This window comes from Pelobates fuscus, chromosome 2 (genome assembly GCF_036172605.1).
Source record: "Pelobates fuscus isolate aPelFus1 chromosome 2, aPelFus1.pri, whole genome shotgun sequence".
Taxonomy (NCBI): domain Eukaryota; kingdom Metazoa; phylum Chordata; class Amphibia; order Anura; family Pelobatidae; genus Pelobates; species Pelobates fuscus.
Window position 1 is genome coordinate 328,212,378 of NC_086318.1, and position 12,198 is coordinate 328,224,575.

Sequence of the window (12,198 nt, forward strand, 5' to 3'; positions counted from 1 at the left end):
TATATATATATATATAATTTTTTTTAATTATTAAAAATTATTTTTATTTTTTGTTATTTATTTTTATTAACATATTATTTGTATTTTATAATAATATATATATACCATATATATATATATATATATATATATATATATATATTGTATATATTCGTGTGTAATTTAAATATAAGTGTATTTTTATATTAATATACGTATATATAAATATAAAAATACACTTAGTATGACATTATATATATGATATATATACATATATTATATATAGGTATATATAGATATAATACATATTATATTTTTTTTTTTACTTTATTTTATGATTTTACACTTGCAGGGAGACTGCCTGTCAGCACAGACAGTCCCCCTGCAGGCAGATACACAGACACCTATTGCGGTCATGTGATCGAGTGATCACATGGCCGTGGGGTCCTGATCTGCCGAGGGGGGACTGCCCGGGCAGACAGGCAGTCCCCCTGGACCGGGAGGAGAGCTGATCGCCGCCGTGGGACCGACGGCGATCAGGTAAGTTGCCCAAAAGCGTTATGACGGTTCAGGACCGTCAGCGGTCCAAACGCACGTTTTACCGCTGACGTTCCTGAACCGTCAGCGGTCCTTAAAGGGTTAATCTTAACTGTATTTATGAACTAACGTGTACTGATACTCAGCAAATCAAATTAGATCAACTATGGCAGCCATGGTAATTGTACAAGTCGAAACACTCAATGAAATAAACTTAAAGGACCACTCTAGGCACCCAGACCACTTCAGCTTAATGAAGTGGTCTGGGTGCCAGGTTCAGCTAGGGTTAACTAATTGTTTTATAAACATAGCAGTTTCAGAGAAACTGCTATGCTTATCAATTAGTTAAGCCTTCCCCCTATTTCCTCTAGTGGCTGTCTCACTGACAGCCGCTAGAGGCGCTTGCGTGATTCTCACTGTGAAAATCACAGTGAGAGCACGCAAGCGTCCATAGGAAAGCATTATGAATGCTTTCCTGTGTGACTGGTTGAATGCGCGCGCAGTACCCATTCAGCCGACGGGGAGGAACGGAGGCGGAGAGGAGGAGGAGAGCTCCCCGCCCAGCGCTGGAAAAAGGTAAGTTTTTACCCCTTTCCCCTTTCCAGAGCCGGGCGGGAGTGGGTCCCTGAGGGTGGGGGCACCCTCAGGGCACTCTAGTGCCAGGAAAACGAGTATGCTTTCCTGGCACTAGATTGGTCCTTTAAAACTGAGGGACAGGAGGGAAAAAAAATAAAGAGTTGGAGGTGAATGTTGGCGGAGGATAGGGAGGGTCGAGGCTCACCCGAGAAATGTCCATCGAGCGGAAGGGGGTACTGGGTAGGCCCATGGATGTATGATTCTTTCCTTCACTACAAATACAATACGAGACCTTGTGTACTATGACTTTGTGTTTCTGTTTTAATTATGTATTGCCATATCGGTTATTCTCTTTTGATTGCCTATTAATTTAAAGTCAGAATATCGTACGTACGTACATACATACAATGTATGTATTGCACCTATGACTACTTTGCAAAAGTGTTTACTGTATCACTGCCTACAAAACATCAATTAATTACAAATGGGAGAAAATGGACAGATATGCAAGTAGAGATTAATCAAGACTAAATAGGTACTGTTTTGGGTGCAAAGTGCTACTGCTAAAATTGAGATATTTGTTTGGTTTCCGTGATAATTGCTCCTTATTTAACACTGTTCCCAGGAATAGCACCGCATTTTGACTTGACAAATCTCCCCCATAATGCCCCCCCCCAAAAAAAGACATTGCTTACCTAGATTTCAGTAAGGCTTTTGACACTGTTGCACATAGAAGGCTTATCAATAAACTGCAATCTTTGAGTTTGGATTCCAATATTGTTGAATGGGTAAGGCAGTGGCTGAGTGACAGGCAACAGAGGGTTGTAGTCAATGGAGTATATTCGAAGCTTGGGCTTGTCACCAGTGGGGTACCTCAGGGATCTGTACTTGGACCCATTCTCTTTAATATTTTTATTAGTGATATTGCAGAAGGTCTTGATGGTAAGGTGTGTCTTTTTGCGGATGATACTAAGATATGTAACAGGGTTGATGTTCCAGGAGGGATAAGCCAAATGGCAAATGATTTAGGTAAACTAGAAAAATGGTCAGAGTTGTGGCAACTGACATTTAATGTGGATAAGTGCAAGATAATGCATCTTGGACGTAAAAACCCAAGGGCAGAGTACAGAATATTTGATAGAGTCATAACCTCAACATCTGAGGAAAGGGATTTAGGGGTGATTATTTCTGAGGACTTAAAGGTAGGCAGACAATGTAATAGAGCAGCAGGAAATGCTAGCAGAATGCTTGGTTGTATAGGGAGAGGTATTAGCAGTAGAAAGAGGGAAGTGCTCATGCCATTGTACAGAACACTGGTGAGACCTCACTTGGAGTACTGTACACAGTACTGGAGACCATATCTTCAGAAGGATATTGATACCTTAGAGAAAGTTCAAAGAAGGGCTACTAAACTGGTTCATGGATTGCAGGATAAAACTTACCAGGAAAGGTTAAAGGATCTTAACATGTATAGCTTGGTGGAAAGACGAGACAGGGGGGATATGATAGAAACATTTAAATACATAAAGGGAATCAACACAGTAAAGGAGGAGACTATATTTAAAAGAAGAAAAACTACCACAACCAGAGGACATAGTCTAAAATTAGAAGGACAAAGGTTTAAAAATAATATCAGGAAGTATTACTTTACTGAGAGGGTAGTGGATGCATGGAATAGCCTTCCAGCTGAAGTGGTAGAGGTTAACACAGTAAAGGAGTTTAAGCATGCGTGGGATAGGCATAAGGCTATCCTAACTATAAGATAATGCCAGGGACTAATGAAAGTATTTAGAAAACTGGGCAGACTAGATGGGCCGAATGGTTCTTATCTGCCGTCACATTCTATGTTTCTATGTTTCTATAAATGCAAAGACAGCATTCAACTCCCAATAGTAGGCGCAATGCAAAAAAAGAAAAGAAAAAAAACCTGCTCCACTCTTTTATGGTCGGTAGAAGCCACCAACTATTGTGGCAGTATTACATTTTAACTTTTACCTCCATAAAAGAAAAAAAGTAAAAAAACCAAACAAACAAACAATAATATGTCACTTTAAAAAAAAAACAAAAAAAAAAAACAAAAAAAAAAAACCTGCTAATAGATTTCTGGTTTGTATTTAGAAAAAGAAAAAAAAACTATTCCAAAATGCATTTCTTCTACAGTTTGTATTACTAGCAGGTAGCTGCAAACAATGTATAATTAAGGCCTAGCTATGCCTGACCTTCACAGTCTGTTCCTGATAAATTTACTTGCTCCTAGAAGATTGAACTCGAGCGATATGAGGCTATAAGACTAAGAATATTTCTCTGAATTAGAAATGATCAGGACAGATAAGCATAGAATGCAAGTGAGAAAGTTGGAATTCCTGTTTACTTGTGTCTATTAGACGTATCTCGCCCTGCCTGCTGCTCCTGGTGCTGTGTCCTGGGTATTGTAATTTCCTGGAAAGCTTAATGCTTGGTCCTGCCAGAGAGTGCGAGCTCCTCCTGAACCCAGAGCCTACATGCTGGGCTCTCACTGATCTCACTGACACACACAGGCGGCTCAGCCACACAGACATCCTGCAATGAATGCTTCTAACTGCCTGCAGAACTTATCAATGATACAAAGTATACAGCCCGGAACTGCCCATACATAAAACTTCCTCCCTCTACAGCCATACCAAGAGGGAGACACCCCGGAACTCAGCCAGGGTTATTATAGGACAATGTGTTTCTTATTCTAATCTAAACCATCTAGGCACACATTATGAAATAACTAGTGTTCTAAGGTAAAACATTCAGAAAAGGCATTTACACTGCAACAATGTATCGTATCTAATAGTAAATATTAATATGTGCGTATAAAGTAACCTGATCTGGTTATTCTCTCTCTTTTTTTGTAATGCTATATGTGGCTAAGTAAATGGTATATTTGCTATGTACAGGGGGTGGTTAGTATATGATGTCTGTATTGATGATACTAATAGCCTGACATGCCATATGCCGCGCTGCCCCTGTGTGGACACGTGTGATGGGATCAGTAATCTCACAGCTATGCCATCTATGCTCCAGTGACAGAGAAGGGAGGGATGGAATTGTTTACAGAGCAGATCAGTTAAAAATAGTCACAGGAAAGAGTGATTTGGGACCTCAAGGCTTCCGTAGTTCTATGTGTGTGTTGCAGTGGCTGTCGGCTTTTACCCGGAACACGTGGGCCCTGGAGGTGCATATGACATCCTTTGACACCCAGATCAGGACCTCCTCACTGCCTGCATTGTACCCGGGGGGAGACCCGGTGTGAGGGTGTCACCTGACTCACTAGGTAAGAGAGATACTGCATTGTGTAACCATGTTTACACTGCCACTGCAAAGCCACACTGGAGGGTTAGAAACATAGGAAACCTCTAGCTTTAGTACTCCAGTGGACTACTACTCCCATGACCCTCAGGCAACAGTATGCCAGTAAAGGGTATTAGACATTGTGTATCCTTTAAGGCAGGTGTCAGTAAAATAAGTGACATGCAGCAAGACTGCTAAGCTATGGAAAACAGAACTCCCATCTTGCTCAGGTTAGAATTGATGTTGAAGGCTGGTTAGAATTGATGTTGGAGGCTGCCAACCCATGCTAATGCAGGCAAGTACACAGCTGTGTTGTGTTTCAGCCCACAACATGTATCCAGGGGTCTAATGATTAAACAGTGAATTAGAAAAGCTACTTTGCAATATATAGGCCAGAAGTCACAGTATTTTTTTTAAGTTTCTACTATTTACCCTAATAAATATATGAGCAGAGTTTTGTCACAAAATGTAACCACAAGTGCATTACCATCACACTAAATCACAAAAAGGCCAGAGCTCCACAAATGTGTAATGTCCTTCAAAAATATGAAATCTGCCAGGAACATACCCCTTCTTTTTAAATGTATTATGGAGGTAATGTATTAAACCAAACCTAATCACTACTGCTCATTCTAGTGGTTTTAGTGCCCAGTGCAATCCCTATGGGTTTTGTCAAATTATTTTTGGGGGGGGGACATAATTGTAATGACATCTATGCTTGGCCCCTTTTTGACAGTGTCATGAAGGGGAGGAGCATAGTCATTATCACTTAAAGCCAGGGTGAATAGCGTTTTCACAACTATGGTGTCAGGAATACATGTTTGTATTCCTGACACTATAGTGTTCCTTTAAGCAAATTAAAGGAACATTCTGGTCACCATAACAACTTCATCTAAATGCAAATGCTATGATGCCAGGAAGCCCCTGGGTGCTCTTTCCTTTAAGGGGTTAAACCGCTCTCAAATGGTTTAACCCCAAAGGCTTCCTCCAGCTCCAGGTCCCTCAGTGGTATTCACCATCTGAAACGGAGTGTCAGGAAGTGCAGATTGACGTCAGGCATGGGTGCCGCTGATTGGCTAGAATGGTCAGCTGACGCTCTAAGCCAATCGCTAGTTCCCGGTTCATAATTTTTTAAAACTTTTTTATGAATGGGGAGCCATTGATTGGCTTAGAGTGCCAGCTGACCGCTCTAGCCAATCGGCAACACCCCTACCCAGCGGCACTCTGTGCTTCCTGACACTAAATAAAAGTGAACACATTAACACTGATATTTTTTTTTTACCTGGGGAGATGAGAAGGTCCAGAGTTTCCCTGCCAGGCACAGGTACCAAAGCCTTATGATGTGGTGTCCAGAATAAAGTGGAGGGTTCACTTCATTTGTCCTTCCTGCTCCAATCTCCTTTTACTTCTCTTTCATTTAACAGTCTTCTTTTTCTTCTGACACTGTCTTCTATATTTGGCTCCTTTACCTTTCTGCTTATTTTGCGCCCTTCTGCTCCTTTCTCATTCTGATTCCTTTCTGCTCCTTCTTCTACTTTAGCGTTGTGCTCCTTGCTGTCCCTTTCTGCTCCTTCTTCAACTTTGCCTTTGTGCTCCTTGCAGACCCTTCCTGCCACTTGCTTCCCCTGCTCCTTGCAGACCCTTCCTGCTCCTTGCTGACTCTTCATTTAGCCCCTCCCACCCCCATGCTCCACTTGCCTAATCTATAGGCTGCCCCCCCATGCCTCACTTGCCTAATCTATAGGCTGCCCCCCCCCATGCCTCACTTGCCTAATCTATAGGCTGCCCCCCAATGCCTCACTTGCCTAATATATAGGCTGCCCCCCATGCCTTACTCCCCTAATATATAGGCTGCCCCCCCATGCCTTACTCCCCTAATCTATAGGCTGCCGCCCCCCCAATGCCTTATTCCCCTAATTTATGGGCTGCCCCCCATGCTTTACTCCCCTTATATATAGTCTGCCCCCCCATGCCTTACTCCCCTAATATATAGGCTGCCCCCCATGCCTTACTCCAATAATATATAGGCTGCCCCCCATGCCTTACTCCCCTAATATATAGGCTGCCCCCCATGCCTTACTCCCCTAATATATAGGCTGCCCCCCCATGCCTTACTCCCCTAATATGTAGGCTGCCCCCCCATGCCTTACTCCCCTAATATATAGGCTGCCCCCCCATGCCTTACTCCCCTAATATATAGGCTGCTGCCCCCCCCATGCCTCACTCCCCTCATATATAGGCTGCCCCCCCATGCCTTACTCCCCTCATATATAGGCTGCCCCCCCATGCCTTACTCCCCTAATCTATAGGCTGCCCCCCCATGCCTTACTCCCCTAATCTATAGGCTGCCCCCCCCATGCCTTACTCCCCTAATATAAAGGCTGCCCCCCCCAATGCCTCACTCCCCTAATATATAGGCTGCCCCCCCCCATACTCCCCTAATCTATAGGCTGCCCCCCCATGCCTTACTCCCCTAATCTATAGGCTGCCCCCCCATGCCTTACTCCCCTAATATATAGGCTATTTTAAACCCCCCCATCCCTCACTTACCTGATCTGTAGGCTGTCTCTGCCTGCATGTGTTGCTCCCCTGCGGCTTCCTATCCCTGTCTCTCTCCATACACAGCGCCACGGGTGGCCGGCACCGGTATTGCAGTTCATCTTAACCCCTTCAGGACGGAGTCAATAGTGCACGTTCTGATCAAAACAAAACGTAAACAAAAACTGGAATTTGCGCTATATGTCTGTTCACCCGTAGTTCCCCTCTTTCATATTATATGCACCCACACTTATTATATATCATTTTGTTCAGGAGAAACAGGGCTTTAATTTATCAATAACTATTCATATATGGAACATAATTCCTTATGAATAAAATTTAAAAAAAATTTGAGAAAATAAGATTTTTTTTTTTAAATTTGTATTTCCGTCTGACATTTTAGTTGTGAATGTCATAATACTGTTAGGTTTTACTGCACAAAAATGCACATATTTGTAATCAGCGATGTCTCACGAGTACAACAGTACCCCCCATTAACAGGTTTTATGGTGTTTTGGAAAGTTACAGGGTCAAATATAGAACGTTCCATTTTCAAATAGAAATTTGACAGATTGGTAATGTTACCGTTGAGACGGTGTGGTAGCCCAGCAATGAAAAATACCCCCATAATGGCATACCATTTGAAAAAGTAGACAATCAAAGGTATTGAAAGTGGGGTATGTTCAGTCTTTTTTAGTAGCCACTTAGTCACAAACACTGGCCAAAGTTAGCGTTCATATTTGTTTTTGTGTTAAAAAAGCAAAAAACGAATATTTGGCCAGTGTTTGTGACTAAGTGGCTACTAAGAAAGACTGGACATACCCCACTTGCAATACCTTGGGTTGTCTACTTTTGCAAATGGTATGCCATCATGGGGGTAATTCTCATTCCTGGGGTACCATACGCTCTCAAAGGCAACATAACCAATCTGGCAAATTTCAATGTCAAAAAAATGAAATGCAAGCCTTATATGTGACTCTCTAACTTTCCAAAACACCATGAAACCTGTACATGGGGGGTACTGTTATTCTCGGGAGACTTCACTAAACACAAATATTAGTGTTTTAAAACAGTAAAACATATTACAACAATAATATAGTCCATAAAAGTGCAGTTCGTTTGTAAAAAATGCAAAAAACGTCACTTTTACTTAAAATATCATCGTTGTAATACAATTTACCAGTTTGAAACACTAATATTTGAGTTCAGCGAAGTCTCCCGAGTAAAACAGTAGCCCCCATGTACAGGTTTTATGTTGTCTTGGAGAGTTACAGGGTCAAATATAGTGCTTGCAAATTAAATTCTCTGCACTTTCTCCCTGTGTTGTCAGGTATGTCAATCAAATTTTAATGAATCAAATCACCTAATTATGTTAAAAGATTACTTAAATATACACGTAGAATTTTAATATATATGCATTTATAGGTATTTAAATTCTAAGTGTATACTAATGTAATCTTTTATGTAATTATATGTATTTATCTATATATATTTGCGGTTATTTGCATTTTATATATAGATAGATAGATATAGAATGTCATTCTAAGTGTATTTTGTTACCAATATATATATATATATATTAATAACAAAATACAGTTAGAATGAAATTATATATAATTTATATTTAATTTTGTTTCAATATTTTATTTATTAATTTTATTATTTTATTTATTTGTTATTGTAATTATACGTATTTATATGTATAATATATGTGTATATATCTATATATATAATATATGTATATTATATATGTAACGTCATTCTAAGCGTATTTTAATACTAATATATATACTTATATTAGTATTAAAATACACTTTGTATGACGTTTAATATATATAATATACATGTATATTATATATATAAAAATGCATTTAATTTATTTTATAACCTGTCTAATATTTTTTTTTTACACCTCCTACCAGCAGGGGGACTGTCTAATATTTTAGACAGTCCCCCTGCTGGCAGATCCACAGCCAGCTACAGGGGGCCATGTGATCGCTCTTTGAGAGCGGTCACATGGCCCCTGAGGGCCTGATTTGCCGTGGGAGGGCTGCTTGGGCTGTGAGGCAGTCCTCCCTTACCCCCCTCCCTGCGGACGCCCATGGATCCACCTCTTTATCTGGTGAAATCACTTACTCTTTACCTGACAGAATGTTTGACCAGTGAGTGGGACTGGCTGCTCACACCACACATTCAGAGCCTATGAGCACTGGTGTATAGGAGAATTTGGTGGCACCAGGACTTGCTGTGATAATACAGCAGCAATGCAAAGTATTGCACTTACTTTATAGGTCTATTCATTAAAGTTCGAATGGCTGGTATCTAAAGGGGCAAAACCATTAGGTGCTGCATAGGGCCATTTGTGCTGCGTAATCTAGACATTGTTCACATTATTTAACAATGTCTTGATTTTGCAGAACAGATTCCAAATGAACCTAAATGAGGTCCCAAATTTAGCTGGACCAACACTGCTAGGAAATATTTGTACTAGTAATATTTTAATGTTTTCAGTTTAATGCATTTTAATTTTACATTAAATTATATTCTTGCTTTATAGTCCTACACACAACACCAAATGAAATCATTGTAATGGTAAACACCTATAATATTCTTGGTCAGCGATTCACAGATGAGGGTTAAAGAGCCATCCGCATGGGCAACTTCTGAGAAGACAAGAAGGAGCAAGAGGACCGTACGACTTCCAGATGAAGATTCTTCAGATGACATTGTTGGTATGAATAATAATATTTATCTATTTTCTAAACAGGGCTTTTGTCCCAGCTGGGATTCAAATTGCTTGACTTTAGGACTTTGAATTAGCAGACCGGTGACAGCTGATTACACTTACATTTGGCCCCTGTTGGTGGATAAGAGGTTACAATAACCCGAATCCAGGGATTAATATCTTTGTCTGAATAAATTTTGATTGGCCAAGTTCCCTTTAACTCTTGTCACCTGGAAATGAAGGCATGTGAATACTTTCCACCATATTGTCTGTAAATAAATAGAAGGCAAGAACCTTGCAAACTTTATCATCAAGGGAACACTCTAATAAAAAAAAGGAATATATATATTGATATATGATATATTTTAATTAGATGTGCTCTATTATAATTTGTGGATTAATACCCACTTATCCCCCTCAATCATCAAAAAGCTTTTAAACTTTACTGCAATCCAGTGCTGAGACAGACTATGTAGCCCAATCCACCTTCTGTGTAGTCTTAAATCCTTATGACTTTTGTCCTATTAGATGTTTCACGTAGAAAAGCACTGAGGCCACATGCACAGCAATATTTGCTATCCTTCAACCTAAAGTTTTATAGAGAAGCATTGGATGAACGCTTCTCCCAGCATCTGGCATTTCAGCTCTTTCATATTGAGGTCCCTAATGGCTGTCTGACATGGAGCCACTGGTTAGCATAGAAACTGTAAAATGTACACAGTACCTTGCTCATACTAAAAGCTGTGTATAAACACAGGAAGGTTGCAACGGTAGCATCTTTACTTAAAAATCACTTCATTAAAATGAAGTGATTTTGCTGCTTACTCTTACTTAAAGGGCCAATATAGTCACAGGAACACCAACAGCTTAATGTATTTGTTCTGATTGAGTATAATCATTCCCTTCAGGATTTTTGCAGAGAAAATGCAGCGTTTACATTACAGGCTAGAGATCTCTCCAGTGGCCACTCCACAGATGGCTGCGAGAGGTGCTTCCTGGGACAGTGTGCAGCACTACCATTCAGTTTCTCCACCATCTGCATGGAAACACTGAACTTTCCTCATAGAGATGCATTAATTCATTGAGGAGATGCTGATTGGCCAGGGTATGTTTGGCTTGTGCTGGCTCTGCCCCTGATCTGCCTCCTTGACAGTCTCAGACAATCCAATGCTTTCCTAAGCATCCCTATCAATCAGCAAGATTTTTGGCTCCCAGGTGTCTTTTATACAGGTAATGAGCTGAGATTAGGATCACTCTCTTAAAGGGAGTGCTCTTAATCTCAGCTCATTATCTGTATAAAAGACACCTGTCCACAGAAGCAATCAATCAATCAGATTCCAAACTCTCCACCATGGCCAAGACCAAAGAGCTGTCCAAGGATGTCAGGGACAAGTTTGTAGAACTACACAAGGCTGGAATAGGCTACATGACCATCGACAAGCAGGTTGGTGAGAAGGTGACAACAGTTTGTGCGATTATTTGCAAATGGAAGAAACACAAAATAACTGTCAATTTCCCTCGGTCTGGTGCTCCATGCAAGATCTCACCTCATGGAGTTTCAATGATCATGAACGGTGAGGAATCAGCTTAGTACGACACAGAGGATCTTGTTGATGATCTCAAGGCAGCTGGGAGCATAGTCACCAAGAAAACAATTGGTAACACACTACGCTGTGAAGGACTGAAATCCTGCAGCTCCCGCAAGGTCCCCCTGCTCAAGAAAGCAAATGTACAGGCCCGTCTGAAGTTTGCCTGTGAACATCTGAATGATTCAGAGGAGAACTGGGTGAAAGTGTTTGGGTCAGATGAGACCAAAATCAAGCTCTTTGGTATCAACTCAGCTTGCTGTGTTTTGGAGGAGGAGGAATGCTGCCTATGACCCCAGGAACACCATCCCCACCATCAAACATATTATGCTTTGGGGGTGTTTTTCTGCTAAGGGAAAGGGACGATGGATGGGGCCATGTACTGTCAAATCTTGGGTGAGAACCTTCTTCCCTCAGCCAGGGCATTGAAAATGGGTCGTGGGTGGGTATTCCAGCACGACAATGAGCCAAAACACACAGCCAAGGCAACAAAGGAGTAGCTCAAGAAGAACACACATTAATGTCCTGGAGTGGCCTAGCCAATCTCCAGATCTTAATCCTATAGAAAATTTTTGGAGGGAGCTAAAGGTTCGAGTTGCCAAATGTCAGCCTCGAAACCTTAATGGCTTGGAGAGTATCTGCAAAGAGGAGTGGGACAAAAGATGTGTCCCTGAGATGTGGGCAAACCTGGTGGCCAACTACAAGAAACGTGTGACCTCTGTGATTGCCTACAAGGGTTTTGCCACCAAGTACTAAGTTGAAGGAGTCAAATACTTATTTCACTCATTGACAGTCAAATTAATTTATAACTTTTTTTTTTTTTTTTGACATGCATTTTTCAGGATTTTTTTTTTTTTTATTGTCTCTCAATGTTAAAATACACCTACCATTAAAATATACACTGATCATTTCTTTAAAGGTGGGCAAAAGTTCACAATC

The 12,198-nt window shown here is 40.8% G+C and overlaps 2 protein-coding genes across 3 annotated transcripts in view; one reads left to right on the forward strand and one right to left on the reverse strand.

Moving 5' to 3' along the window:
* Positions 1-4,347, reverse strand: part of TSTD3 (thiosulfate sulfurtransferase like domain containing 3) — a 30,247-nt gene extending 25,900 nt beyond the window's left edge. Inside the window, exon 1 of one of the 2 annotated variants that reach the window (XM_063443561.1) lies at positions 4,273-4,347. In XM_063443561.1, coding sequence (XP_063299631.1) covers positions 4,273-4,300 — 28 coding nt within the window. In that variant the 5' untranslated portion in view covers positions 4,301-4,347. Of the gene's footprint in view, positions 1-3,463; positions 3,717-4,272 lie in introns of those variants that run through there. The other variant, XM_063443560.1, reaches the window with a different exon arrangement.
* Positions 4,072-12,198, forward strand: part of USP45 (ubiquitin specific peptidase 45) — a 110,811-nt gene continuing 102,684 nt past the window's right edge. Inside the window, exons 1-2 of the mRNA XM_063443559.1 lie at positions 4,072-4,393; positions 9,568-9,680. Coding sequence (XP_063299629.1) covers positions 9,578-9,680 — 103 coding nt within the window. The 5' untranslated portion in view covers positions 4,072-4,393; positions 9,568-9,577. The remainder of the gene's footprint in view (positions 4,394-9,567; positions 9,681-12,198) is intronic.